The following is a 13526-nucleotide window of genomic DNA, read 5'->3' as shown; positions in this document are numbered from 1 at the left end:
AATTTTTACCGATACACTTACCACTCAGTTTTCAACATCCGTGACTTTGTAAGAGAATGAAATTTAGCATCAGAACTTTTGACATAAACTAAAGATACTTGCTTGTGCTTTCCATTGTTTTAAACGGGTCTTGAAACTCTCTCCAAGGAGTCCATCAACAATATTTAGCTGTATAACTTCTTGTAGGCACTTGCTTTAAATCTGTTCGTTAAATTTTATTAAATGGTTTTTAAGAGTTGCCAGGTAATAAGGCGCATTTAAAGTGTCTAACCAGTTTTACAGAAATTAAAAATAAAATCCCGTGTAAATGCAAGAAATCCCAATGAGCAATCGAGCATTTTGTTTGAATGTATAAATTTGATCTTGATAGCTGATATCCATCACTTGTTATACCGCAACTGCATATTGCTGATATGCATGAACGGTAATTATATAAATCTTACGGTTTATTGTGCGTCTTCTGTGTATTATTTTGGCAGTCTAGGGGAGAAAATTTCCGAAATGATGCTTTAACTTCGTTTTTTACCCATAAGTGGTCATAATAAGGTTTGCAAAGAAAATGGGGTGGTACATAACATATGAATGTTTTTGAATAAATGTTATCATTGATGACTTGATTGTCCTCAAATAATCTTCAGAAATAGTCTATCTCTAAGTTTCTTTGTAGAACAAACTGTTAGTGTTAAATTTGAACATATAATTGCTTTTGATCCATATTTCAAATATGTTTTTTTCCGAATTGTTTTTCTCATTCAGCGAGAGAAGAAAAATAAATTTTCTAATTTCTAAAGCTACTTTTAATTATTGCTCCAAGCAAACGTTTTTCATTATGAAATTTTTGGTAGTTTGAATGTTGAAAGTAAATTTGTCACGTTATTTAATTTACATATAAAAGTTATTGTAGATTAAATAATTTCTTATTCAATTAAAAGGTTATAAAGGAGTGTATATATATATATATATATATATATATATAAGGTTGTGTTTCAAGGTTATACGGAAAATAACGAATTTCCTTTGCTTTGGAAAATGTAATTAATTTAACCATAATGGGTAACCACCTGCTATGTATTTAAAATGTTAGATATAACTCTACGTTTTCCTATGCAGCTCTGCTTTTTCTTGTGCATTAAAATGCATAAATTATACTTTATGTGCATATACTTATCTCCTTTCAGCACAGAAATTCTATATAAAAGAATTTAATCCAAGGTGCTAGAACGTTTTGGACATCTAACATGCACGTGATACTATAAATATAATACTTGCTTTGAGTATTGGTTCATTTCTGTGTTTGATGAGGAATCCGGAATTCAATCTTTAGCTCAAAATATACAAGAAGCTATAAAATAAATAAAATAAAACAAAGGAATAAAATTTATACAAATTTCATCTTTTTATTATACAAATTACTGTACAATGTATGCAATGACTATTGTGATCAACGTGTCCTCTATGTTTAGTTCATGGCTCCAATGATTGAGCTTTGGACGTCTTTAGCTTTGCCGCCTGCTATGCACTAAAAGATGGCGCGGGAGACTGGCTGAGAGTTGAAAAGGCGAGCATCTTGTGTAGTCTGTGGTTGGACCCGGTACTCTGAATTCCCTAACCACCTGTGAAAGGGAAAAATAATTTAAATCCCTAGAATACTTGTGAAAAGTTTCCTTCATACTAATAAAGTAGAAAACGGCTTATCAAAAGTCTGGTAGAAAAACCTCCCAAATATGAAATGGAAATAACAAAAGCAGCAGAGAGAATATATATGTTTGCAACTGCATAAGGATTACAAGAGCACGATATGCCATTTGTCATCGTCAGTGTAGAATTTTCTTAGTAATATACTGCGACGCGAATGGAGGTTAGCTAGGAAGCTGCAAAGTAAAAGCTTCCACACAAGTTCCTCTTTCCATAGATACATGTGAAACGATGTGGTGAGCTAAAACGTTTACTAAACCCCACAGTTTCAGATCCTCCTCTGGGAACACCTAAAAGTAGAAGTTTTAAAACTAAAACTTGGGTACCATACCATAAATTAAAACCATAGTAGGAGCTAGAAGGCAAATTTAAGTAGTGCCTTACAGTAGTGCTTCTGAATTGGCGCTGTAACACAATAGAATGTTACTAAGCTAAAATCGCGCGTTTTTGAATTTTATTAAGTGTTGTATGTCATTTTACATTAATTTTGCAATGTATTTATCACGAAGGAATTCATATGTTTATTTCCGGAACAGCCCATTCCAAATTACCGATACCTGTAAGGATTGTTACTTTAACCTTTCGCTCAAAAATTATTGCATATTCTCCACAGAGCGACTACTTGATTTCATCACACAAAAAGAAGCTTACATAAAATTGTCAAATAACTCCATCTACTCCTTCTGATTTGTCTCGGAGAGAGAAAGAAGGAAAGATCATCTTATCCTGTACAAGTATAGCTATCATTGGCATTTTTATTGTTTATAAAGTGCCATTCTTCAGTTATAAAATTAAACAAATGTGTAGGTAATGTCTCGTATAGAATTACCTACCCTTTTAATTAATGTCTGAACTTCATTCAATTAATTTTAATTCATATTTTCAGTCTCGGTTTAAATTTGGCATACCACGTACAAACTTGATGTTAATTAACTGTGCTGATATAATAATAATAATTTAATTTGCTAAATTAATATGATAATAATAATAATAGTCCCTAAGTTTGATACTAATAGCAAAAGAATTATTGCGTTAGGAAATGACAGGAAAGCTACAATGAAATTTTAGGATAGTACACCTTAAGTAGGCCAAGCATTTGGACGCTGCTGTTTTTGAGGCAAAAGTGCAAATGTAGTATTCGTATTACGTGTTAACATCCTGTACTGATACGTGATTATTCGAGCACAGTGATGAAAATCTGTTTTACTCTGAAAACGACATTGACAAATCGTGCTACTTTCGTTTATGCATTATAAATATGTTATAGCTGTATTTATTATTTCAATTTCAGATTGGGAATTTTTTTCGATTGGACTGTGTATTTCTATAAAATTAAAGCATACAAAAAAAAATCAAAGATTTAGCAGCTGTAGTTATTTTCTAAATCAAATAATATAGATTGAAAAAAACCTTTATATAAAAAAAATTTCAAAGCTGCTTTACATCTCACAGCTTATGAAATATCCCTAGCTTCTAAAAGAAAATAAGCACTTATATTCGTTTAAATTGATATTATAGTTCTGGACAGTACACATTTTAAACTATTAGAATTGCAGCTGCATTAATAACTATAAATTTTATTGCTCGAAATGTATAAATTTTATTAAAAAATAATTTAGACAAAAAGTACTGGAAATTTACAACAGATTTATAAGAAAGTTTAGAATGCCTACAAGACTTTCACATAATAAACTATTAAAAGTGGACGTAATTATTATTTATTATACATATTTTATAAAATTATCAAACATGTGGTTGAACATATCAATTTTGACCTTGATTTTACATTATTAAGTTACTATTTAGGAAGAACATTGTCAATTTTGACCTCAAATACTGTGAAAGTGTTAAATATTATAAATTGTTTTAATACCATTAATATGTACATTGCATTTATCCACAAATGCTGGAAAATTACAAATATTAACGCTCCTCGACTATTATAGAAATTGTAAGTAGGTGAAGATAAAACTTGTTACAGAAGTTTTGATCAAACAGTCCGATGATAGATTGGGAAAGAAGTATTCATAAGGAAATATTATGTAAGATTCATGTCTATTTTCGTATATGAAACAAACAAGAACAATCACATGAATATACAGGCTGAAAAAACTCACTGAAAATCAGGGAGGTAGTATGGTTAATTAATTTTAGAAATAATTAATAACTTCGAGTTCAATAAATAAAGAGTGAACTGAATTATTTTATTATAGCGAAGCAAACGAGGACTATCTCGCAAAGAACTCTTGCAAATAGACCTCTTGATCATTAGAAATAGGAACCAACTATTAGTATTTCGACTTTTTAATTACTTGATCACTGATCAAACCATAAATAAACAATATCTCCTTAAAAATATCTCCTTAAAAAGTGACTTTTTATTTCATAAATAACAGTCATTATTCTTGAATTTATAGAAGATTTATTAGCAATGAAATTTAGTGACCGTGCGAATTTAATAGACAAATATATTCTGTCAAATACATTGGACAGAAAGTGCTTCTTTGTGTATGTGTACAAAGAAGTTTTGGCAATTATTTTACTTATCGTAATCATTTGGGGCAAAATGTAAGGGCCTGTGTGTTTATAAGGTATTTTCTCCCTCCTTTTTGCATGCCTTTATACTGTAACGGCAGCACACTTCGCGCGTATTCGAGAAGTTTAGATCATTGCACATTTTTCTCATTTCCTGCTTCCAAAAAATCGTAATGACAATACAGTGACGTCCGAACTAAAAGGCTCTGGATGATGATTCTTTACCACCAGGATTTGGAGACTAGGCCCCTAATCTCTAGTCGTCGTTTAAAAGAGGCAGTATATAAGGTACTTTATCCCTCTTTTCTGCATGTCTTCGTGGTGTAACAATAGTACACTCGGCGCGTATTTGAGAGGCCGAGGTTCAAGCTCCGGCGAGGGAATTGCACATTTTTTGTGTCACTTGCTTCATAAAAAATTAATGACTCTATAAATTATTTAATTATGAGAAAATACTTTGTGGTTATCTTCTAGGAAAGCTATAGCTTTCTGGAAGATTTTTTAAACACCAAGAAAAAATCCATGGAAATTGCCCGTTTTAGCCAGACAGGATAGGACGAAATTACAGATATTTCTATTTAACCACTCGGTTGCTGATTGGTCTGAAATATAAATAACTTTCTTGTTCTGAATGCGTTGGAATAGTGATATGATCAATAACTGCAAAACTGCCGTTGAATGCCATCAGTGAAAAACTGATTGCATCTGTAGCAAAACTAATTTTAAAAATGATCCGAAAAGTCTAAATGAAAAATATTATGTTTAAGCACTAGTTAAAATTTACGTTTCTTTGGGTCGCTTTGAATCTTCATGCGGAAATAGTCGGTAACGTGTAAGACGTCGTTTTCTTTCCTGAGCGACCTGCAAATAGCGCAGACTGAATTTGTTTGAATAGAAGAATGTTGAAACAACTGCGTTTAGAAATCGGTTGTGTGTTTTGATATTTCAGAACCATATGGCAGTTTGATATTTGGAAACTCCTGTTGCATGTGATTGATTATCGTTTAACGATATAAACGATTTTATCGTTTATGTAAGCTTTTTTTATCGCAAAGAATAAAAGGAAAATAATTCAATGTTTGGATGCAGAAAAAATAGTCTAACTTAATTTAGTAAATAATAGAGAGCATTAATTAAGTTTACTGAGCTTCTAGCTCTCATTTTCTGATATTTCGTAGCTTAAAATGCATTCTTTTGGGAATGTTGGCATTTGTAACTCATTTAACTAAAAAATGAGCAAATACGTTAAAAATAGAAGGAACAGTTTTTCAATAAAATGAGATTAGAAAAGCGATGCACAATACGTAAAATTAAAAATTTTAAATATATATGTAGCAATATGAGGATTTCGGTGGATATGAACCACCATCATTATTATCTGATAATATTACATCATCAAAGTTTTATTAGTAAAGCAATTTTTTATATTCTTAATAAGTAACTTTGATTTAAGTACTTTACCAACTTATACTAATTACTTAAAAATCTAAGGTAATCTCCATGATTTTTTTCACAAATATAGGAGAAGTACTGTTACTCTGTTCATTTATAAATTTTCTTTATTAGTACATTTTTCCCCCTCGCTTATCTTATTTCACGAGTTCCAAGTTTTAATCGTGTTACAACAATAGGGACAAAATAATACTTAATAACTGCAAAATTTCATCCGAAGCGTTTATTACGAATATTCGTACTTTATTTCTTTTAAATATCAACATTGGAGCAAAAAGAACTTGCAGTCAAATTACATCAAATATAAGTTTAATTTTTAAATACACACAAGATGGAATATAATTAGAACGTGTGGAATTATGGAATAAATGAATTATAACAACCTAAAAATCACGTTTTAATTCATTTATTTCATACTGTTGGACAAGTGACTATTAATAATTAATAACAGCTAGAATTTATTGATGACTATGTAGCTTTCACATATTCAGTTTAATTAATCTAATAAATTTGGTAGATTATTATATTACCTGATAAAGTTATTCTTATAAAATCAGCAAAAATATATATTTGATTCTAAACTTAATGATGTTTATTTCCAATTTTTTTCGTAATGGTAGCATTTTACTTCATTCTAATACATAAATGAACATTTATTGTAAAGTTGATGAAATAGTAGATATGCTTAAATGTTTTGAAAAACCAAAGTCTGAATTTCCTTAAAAGAATTTCTAAAATATAGCGGGTGCTTTCTGTTTTATTGCCATCGCTTATCTCTAAAATACTTTAGATATTTCATCAAGCATAGCCGGGTTTCTTTAATTTTAAATGAACTAATCTTATAAATATCATTTTATAATTTTATTATATTATATTATTTATCTTATATCATTTTTAAAGGCTATTTTAAACCCAGTCTTTAAAATTCTTTCTGTTTAGCCTTCGTATAACATCTTTTTGATGACAAGATAGAAAAATTTTTAGAAAATTTTTAAAAAAAGTATATTCTCAGTTGTAAATTATTTTGATCCTGCCTTTCTGTTCCCTTCTGATCTTGAATTGTTAGTTACCCTTGAATTGCTAATCACAGTTAATATCCACTTTCAGTACTTCAACCATTTTTAGTTTACATTATGTCTGATAGCAAATCCCATCACTCTAATGGATTTCGTTTGAAAAAAAACAATGGCTTTTCTTAATTTTTTTCCATGCACTCAGTGCTTGATTAGTTTCCTCTTAGCTTAATTTCTAGATTTAAATTACATAGAGTATTTTTGCTATTGCAGTGTATGATATAGAAGGAAAACTAGAATAATCCGCATGTTTTTTATGATACGCCCTGACGCTTAGATTTTAATAAAAGTTTTTCGATGCACTCGGTACTTGATTAGTTTCTACTTGGCCTAAGTTGTTTCCAAATTTAGAATACTTTTGCTATTGCAGTGTATGATATAGAAGGAAAACTAGAATAATCCGCATGTTTTTTTATGATACGCCCTGACGCTTAGATTCTAATAAAAGTTTTTCGATGCACTCGGTGCTTGATTAGTTTCTACTTGGCCTAAGTTGTTTCCAAATTTAGAATACTTTTGCTATTGCAGTGTATGATATAGAAGGAAAACTAGAATAATCCGCATGTTTTTTATGATACGCCCTGACGCTTAGATTCTAATAAATGTTTTTCGATGCACTCGGTGCTTGATTAGTTTCTACTTGGCCTAAGTTGTTTCCAAATTTAGAATACTTTTGCTATTGCAGTGTATGATATAGAAGGAAGACTAGAGTAATCCGAGTGTTTCTTATGACACGCCATGACGCTTAGTTCCTAAGCCCACCACTATTGTCTTGCAGATATAATCGTATACAACTAGTTTGTCGTGTGTTCTAACCTAGAAGTTGAAAGGGCAAGTGACGAGGTATTCGTGAAATAAAGAAAAAATATCAAAGTGAGGAAAAATAATGCAAATGTGAATAAAATTCTCCAGGACAACCTTTCTTTAGAAGAAAGATGAGCATCCAGTGGTTTACGGCAAAAATGACTTACCTACTTTAATTTACTCCAAGTTATCTTTTTTTTTTTTTTTTTCAAAAAAAATATGTGCATATTTATTTAAATTTTCTTTTTCCAAAATTATTCAATATGTTTTTGCATTTGGAGATATTTCCTGCAGCTACTAACATGTATAAAATTCACTCTTTTATTGAATTATTCAAAATACAGCAGTCATCATTTCTCAGTTTTAAAAAACTAAGTCTTTTCATCACTTTGTTCTGCTTTTTTTCTTCAATACATGAATCTGATGCTTTTATTTTATCGCTACTTCTTTTATGCTGTCAAAAAGGAATATTTAGTTTTTCGTTTGAAACTCATCTAGCCTTAAAGTTTGAAATTAATATCAATTACAAACTGTTTTTTTTTAATTTATCATAATCTACTTTTGTAGAAACATGTATTTTGAGCTTTTGTAAACTTCTTCAGATATGCAAGTTTCATTTCTCCTTCACCTTCTTCTAGTTTTGGAAATTCGTCTCAATTTGCCTGAAATAATACCATATTTTATATATATTCCTTAAATGAGTTCGTTTTTAATCAAATAACTTTTAGAACTGATTTTCTATTTCTGTTATTGTATAGGTAGACTTGCGTACAGCAAATGAATTATTAAAGTACAAATGAATACTTAAAGTATTATTTAATGTCAAACTTACCTAATTTCTAATGGTCGAACAATGAGGGAAACGCTCAATCTTCAAGGTGGAATATAATATAATGTTTCAAGACAAAAATGTGGAATCGACAGATACACAAAGTTTTCTCTTAATTTAAAATTAAATAAGAAATAGCGAATTTCATGAAGTAAGGAATATGAGGAAAAACAAATACTAGAATATAAAACGAAATACTTCAGAAAGGGAATGAATGTGGCTTATTAACAACGAAGTTTCGAAAAATATTGTTCAAAATAGAAATATTTCAAGAGAGCATGTGGCTTAGAGACAGAGAACACGTGACTTAAGAGAACATCTTAACACATACAAAATTTTGCCAGCTTCAGTATTTCTTCGGGGAAAAGTTTGGTTTTTTGATTAGGTTTTTTGATTGGTTTCGAGGGCTATCTGCCTAACAGGATGGATGCCTTTCGTGGAGGACTTCTTAAAGGAAACTGGCTCGTATACACGGGGAAAACCACGATACCATGCAAAAAGCGCGTTCGCCGGATTCGAACCCCAAACCGAAATATTAGTGTTCAGCGATCTTTCCTCTCGGCCGCTGGAGGGTCTTTTTTGAAGGAAAGTGATCTTTAGATTCTCTCGAAAGACATTAAACCCTAACAGTTTGAAATTTACTTTAATTTTAAATTTGTTTGTGATGCATAAATTCGAAGTTTCAGAAAAAAAAATCTGCAGCGTCTGGTAAATAAACATTTTTAATCTGCTATTCTATTCAATTGCAATATAAAAAATTTCTTCCTTTTATTCTTCTGAATAAAAGTTTCAAATAAATCTTATTTAAATCTGAAAAATTAACTCATTTTTCCTATGATTGTTTGGAAATGGAATACCTTTACATGAGAGCACTGTATTACTCTAACATTTACTTAGTTAGTATTAACTTAATTTCACGTATAACAGTTGTTCTCTTGAAGCGCTCATTTTATTTACAATTATATACTTTTAAGTACGTACTGAAATCCTTCAGCTCATTCTAGATTTCCCACTGACATTGTTGCAAATAACACAAATGATACAATGCAGGAAGTCGTCATTTTAATTTGTATTGAATTATTTAGTCTAGGTAAATTGTAATAAGACTGTGTGCCTAAACACTAGTCGAATTTTTACCGAGGAGTTGCAAGGAGATGTTACGAGAACCTCCGTCTTCATAAAAAGGCCCGCGACAGAACCGATGCAACCTGTGCGGCTGCAACGGGGCGAGGAAAAATTATTAGAATTTGGAGAAGCACTGAGCAACAAAATTTAGGGATTACAAAGTTTTTAGAATTCAAGGAAGGCATTGAGAAATAGAATTTACGGGAGACAAATTTTTTAGAATTTGGGAAGGCACCAGAAAAAAAAAAAAAATATAGGATCCTCGGAGATTGCACCGGGCGACAAAATGCGTTGCTCTGGCCGTGTCTCCAAACCAATATTTTCCTACCATCAACTTCTCGAAAGGTGTTTTAGGCGGATAGAAATTTAATGCTCCCTTTCGAAAATTAAATATGATTCAAACTGGAAAAATTTCTTGAATTTTTGCAACTAGGATTAAGTCATAAGTTCTTCAATATGATAATACATTTTATTCAATCTCTATAACACCATTTTCAATATCATTAACAGTACGGATACATTTTATTTGCCGGTTTCATAAAATTTAAACTTTTTCCCCCATGACCATTTACGAAAGCTTTCCAAAATGTGAACTGAAAATGGAGAAACTTGACACTACTGCAGTTATTAACTAGAATATCACTTGTTATCTAAATATACTTAACAGCACAAAATAAACTTATTAGTTCATTAAATACTGGTAATTGTTTTATACTTGTGAAGTATGAACGTTTGAGCTGTTTCCTTTACGATAAACGAAATCTGTAATGAAATTGATAACAATATAGTATAAAATTAAACTGCCTTCTATTCTTCTGACTTATTGGAATTCGTTCTGATGGAACATCCGTAAATATTTCGTAACATAAAATTGAATGATCACATTAAAGGCATGTTTTCATACATTTACCATTAAAATATTTCACCCTAAATTTATAAGAAATGGAGAAAATACGAAATTTGCTATTTTACTGAATATATACTGATATATATACACACATACACTAAATCCACAAAGACCCGAAAGAAATGAAATTCAAAAACCAGTAAATTTATATATATCAACATATTTTCTGTGAAATAATATAATAGGAAATGATATTACAGTAGGTATTAATATATGCAGCAAAATTCATTCTTACTTGGTATTTATAAAGACTTTACAATTTGATAACTGGGTGATTGATTTACAAACTTGTACAGTACTGAAAATTTCCCATTTTGATGATAAAATTATTAAATCTTCCAATTTCATTACAATGCCACTTCCTATATTTTTTTGTTTGAAATTTTCTTGGTTTGGTCTCTCTTTTGCAGTTCTCATAAAATATGTATTTCATGAATGTTTTTTTAACTCTACAGCAATGAATTAGAAAATGGAAGATTAGAATGATGAAAATTGTAGGACACAGTTTTTAAGAAAGAATTCGCTTTTTTATTATTGAGAAATTTCTTGAAAGAGAAAACTATGTAAAATACATAAAGGTTTACATCAAGAGTTTTTAAAGGACAACAAATTCTTGGATATTTACACAATTTTGCTCGTGAAAATTGTAAATGTAGACTAGCAGTCGAAGTTTCAAGCATTAGTTAATGGAAACACATTTTTTCAAATACATTGTTGTAGAATATTACCTTATCAGTTTTGAATTGTATAAGCCTTTCTTTAAAAGCCGATAAAGTGCATGAGGACGGCAATTCGAACAAGAGTAAATAGACTTACACGCTTCTCACTTTCACCTTTAAAGTTGACACAAAATCTGACTGTCTTTACTCAAACATAACTTAAAACATGCAATACAATTGTAGATGAATGGCATTTATTTGATCAGAGAGAATATTTACTAAACCTACACAAATATTTTCCCTCCTTGATGAAGCATGCGATAATTCTTGTTTTATCTCTTAGGCTTTGTTGTGCTTGCCTGTTGGCGTTTAAACTTTCTCCACTGAGGTTTTAAACTCCCTTCCATCGCCTTATTTTACTGTGATTATGCGCTGATTTTCTTAAACGATTCGGCCTCCATTCATGTAATTAATATATCACGGAGTGCCTTTTATTGCATATAATAGGAAATGAATTGAGAGACGGAGATTTTATTGATGCATTCCGAATAATGCGGTCAGGAAATTGCGCATTAAAAACAAAACCGCATCTAAAGATATCAAGCTGCGTTATAATAAAATGCTTATTTACTCAGCTCTTTATGATGACAGAGGTACTTGAGCCTCTGCTCAAAGAATTAATCGATAATCTAAAGCTATTCACGAATGAAAGATTAAATATCCGCTTAAGAGCTGCAATTCTTTGCAACCGAAAGTTTTAGTTTTCATACTGAAAGCTTTAATTCAAATTGCTATTTACTCATACGATGTGGTCTTTATTCATTTCGTTTCGGAATTATAAACTCATTTTTGGTTCTTAGTGGTCGATTTGCTTACTATAATTTGACACACTTATAATATTTTGTACGAAGAGAGAAGTTCTATGTTTTCTATACAGATATTTATATTTCGAAAAATATTTCACGAATATAATGTATTTGCAAGAAAGCAAAGCAAAAGAATATTATTATCTCGATGAGTTATGTAGTCGCGTAATTATATATAGTTGAATAATGGGCGTAAAGCAGCCTAATATGATACAATAAAATCCTATTTTATTACTATTTATAAACTGTTTATTGCTTTAATAGTTTTTCAGTATTTTGTTTCAGCTGTAGATAAACATTTTTGTTCTCATGAACTAATATCTAAAGTAGAAGTTTTAGCATAAAATACTAAAGGTTTATTTTTCCAAAGTTATTATAAGCAAAGTTTGTTCAGCTTTTTGTTAGCTCATCATAAGTTACGAAGGCATTTTTTCCACCAGGGTTTGCAAGACGTCCTCGTCGAGCTTACAGATCTTCCACGAAAAGGCTCGTCTTATAGGCCTTAGTTTCCGACTCGGAACTTCTGAGTCAAGTGTTAGTGGTGGAAACCAGCGTTAGTGGTGGTTACCATTGACGCTGGCTTACGCTTATTACCTTATACTGCGTTAATGTTCTCATTAATAATTATATAATTGATAAAGCAAAATATGCTGAATACGCTTGTTTCTCACTTCCATTTAGCTCTGGAAAGCTAATTGTTAAAATCGAAGTGAGTGAGAACAGGGTAAAATTAATACGCGTTTTTATAGTAAGTGGTTGTAAGTAGTTTACTCCGTCCTCTCCGATTCAGTTGGAAAAGAGTTCATTATGCATTGGATAGCCCAATGCTATTTTTATGTAAAAAATTTTTTGTATCTGAGCTTTAATTCATTTGTAAACGTATATACTATATATTGCTTTTGAACTTGCAGAAAGCAAATATCATTTTAAATTTATACCTGGGTTTATGGATTGCTAATATTAATTAATTGCTAATATTAATCAAGGGCTCGTGTTATTCTTATTATGTGTATTATTTCTCAAAGCAACTTTGCAATTTACCGTCTGTTTCGTTATAGAAATATCTCCTTTTATTTGGGCTTAAAATTATTTTTAATTTTCTTAAGAAAGCACAGTTAACTGAATGAGGAAGTATGTGATACAATTACTTTTGACATTCAACAGAAATATTTAATGTCATTATAAGAATAAATTTTTGGAAATGCTGTTTATTTTTCACGCTTTAACAGTTTATTTTCATTGCCTGTTAAGTTTCAGGTGTGCATGAATGCTTAAATTATGACGTTATTAAAAAGAAAATTTTAATCTTCTCTTATATTGCTATAAAATGCCGAGAAATCACAAATGCATTTTAATGAGAGAGACAGAAATTCTGAAACAGGCCTTTCTCGTAATTTTTTTAAGATATTTCGCTGTTATACAATATTAAATAATAGAAATTGAAATTGTTTCCGAAATTAGATAATATATAAAATATACGATTGTAGTTGCCATTATAATGGGAATTCGAACTGGAGACATGTTCATTTGAACCAGGAATATAATTAGGTATAATGTAACTAACGAATTTTGTAGTTTTAT

At 30.4% G+C, this 13526-nt stretch overlaps 1 protein-coding gene and 1 long non-coding RNA gene across 10 annotated transcripts in view; one reads left to right on the top strand and one right to left on the bottom strand.

The window, feature by feature from the left end:
- LOC118193656 (silk gland factor 1-like) overlaps positions 1–13526 on the bottom strand; it is a 232912-nt gene that overhangs the window by 121325 nt on the left and 98061 nt on the right. For 4 of the 6 annotated variants that reach the window (XR_015039042.1, XR_015039043.1, XM_085809384.1 and 1 more), the window contains one exon: positions 1373–1613. The exons of the other annotated variants lie outside the window; for them this stretch is intronic. Coding sequence is in view for 1 of the 4 variants with exons in the window: in XM_085809382.1 (XP_085665508.1) it covers positions 1520–1613 (94 nt within the window). In the remaining 3 variants the exon portion in view is untranslated. Of the gene's footprint in view, positions 1–1372; positions 1614–13526 lie in introns of those variants that run through there. 6 annotated transcript variants of the gene reach the window in all.
- Positions 1–13526, top strand: part of LOC118191773 (uncharacterized) — a 478434-nt gene that overhangs the window by 387091 nt on the left and 77817 nt on the right. The window lies entirely within an intron of this gene.

This window comes from Stegodyphus dumicola, chromosome X2, assembly GCF_044657685.1.
Source record: "Stegodyphus dumicola isolate Sdum_Otavi_A_Nest chromosome X2, ASM4465768v1".
Classification (NCBI taxonomy): Eukaryota; Metazoa; Arthropoda; class Arachnida; order Araneae; family Eresidae; genus Stegodyphus; species Stegodyphus dumicola.
This window is presented reverse-complemented; position numbering and strand designations above follow the sequence as displayed.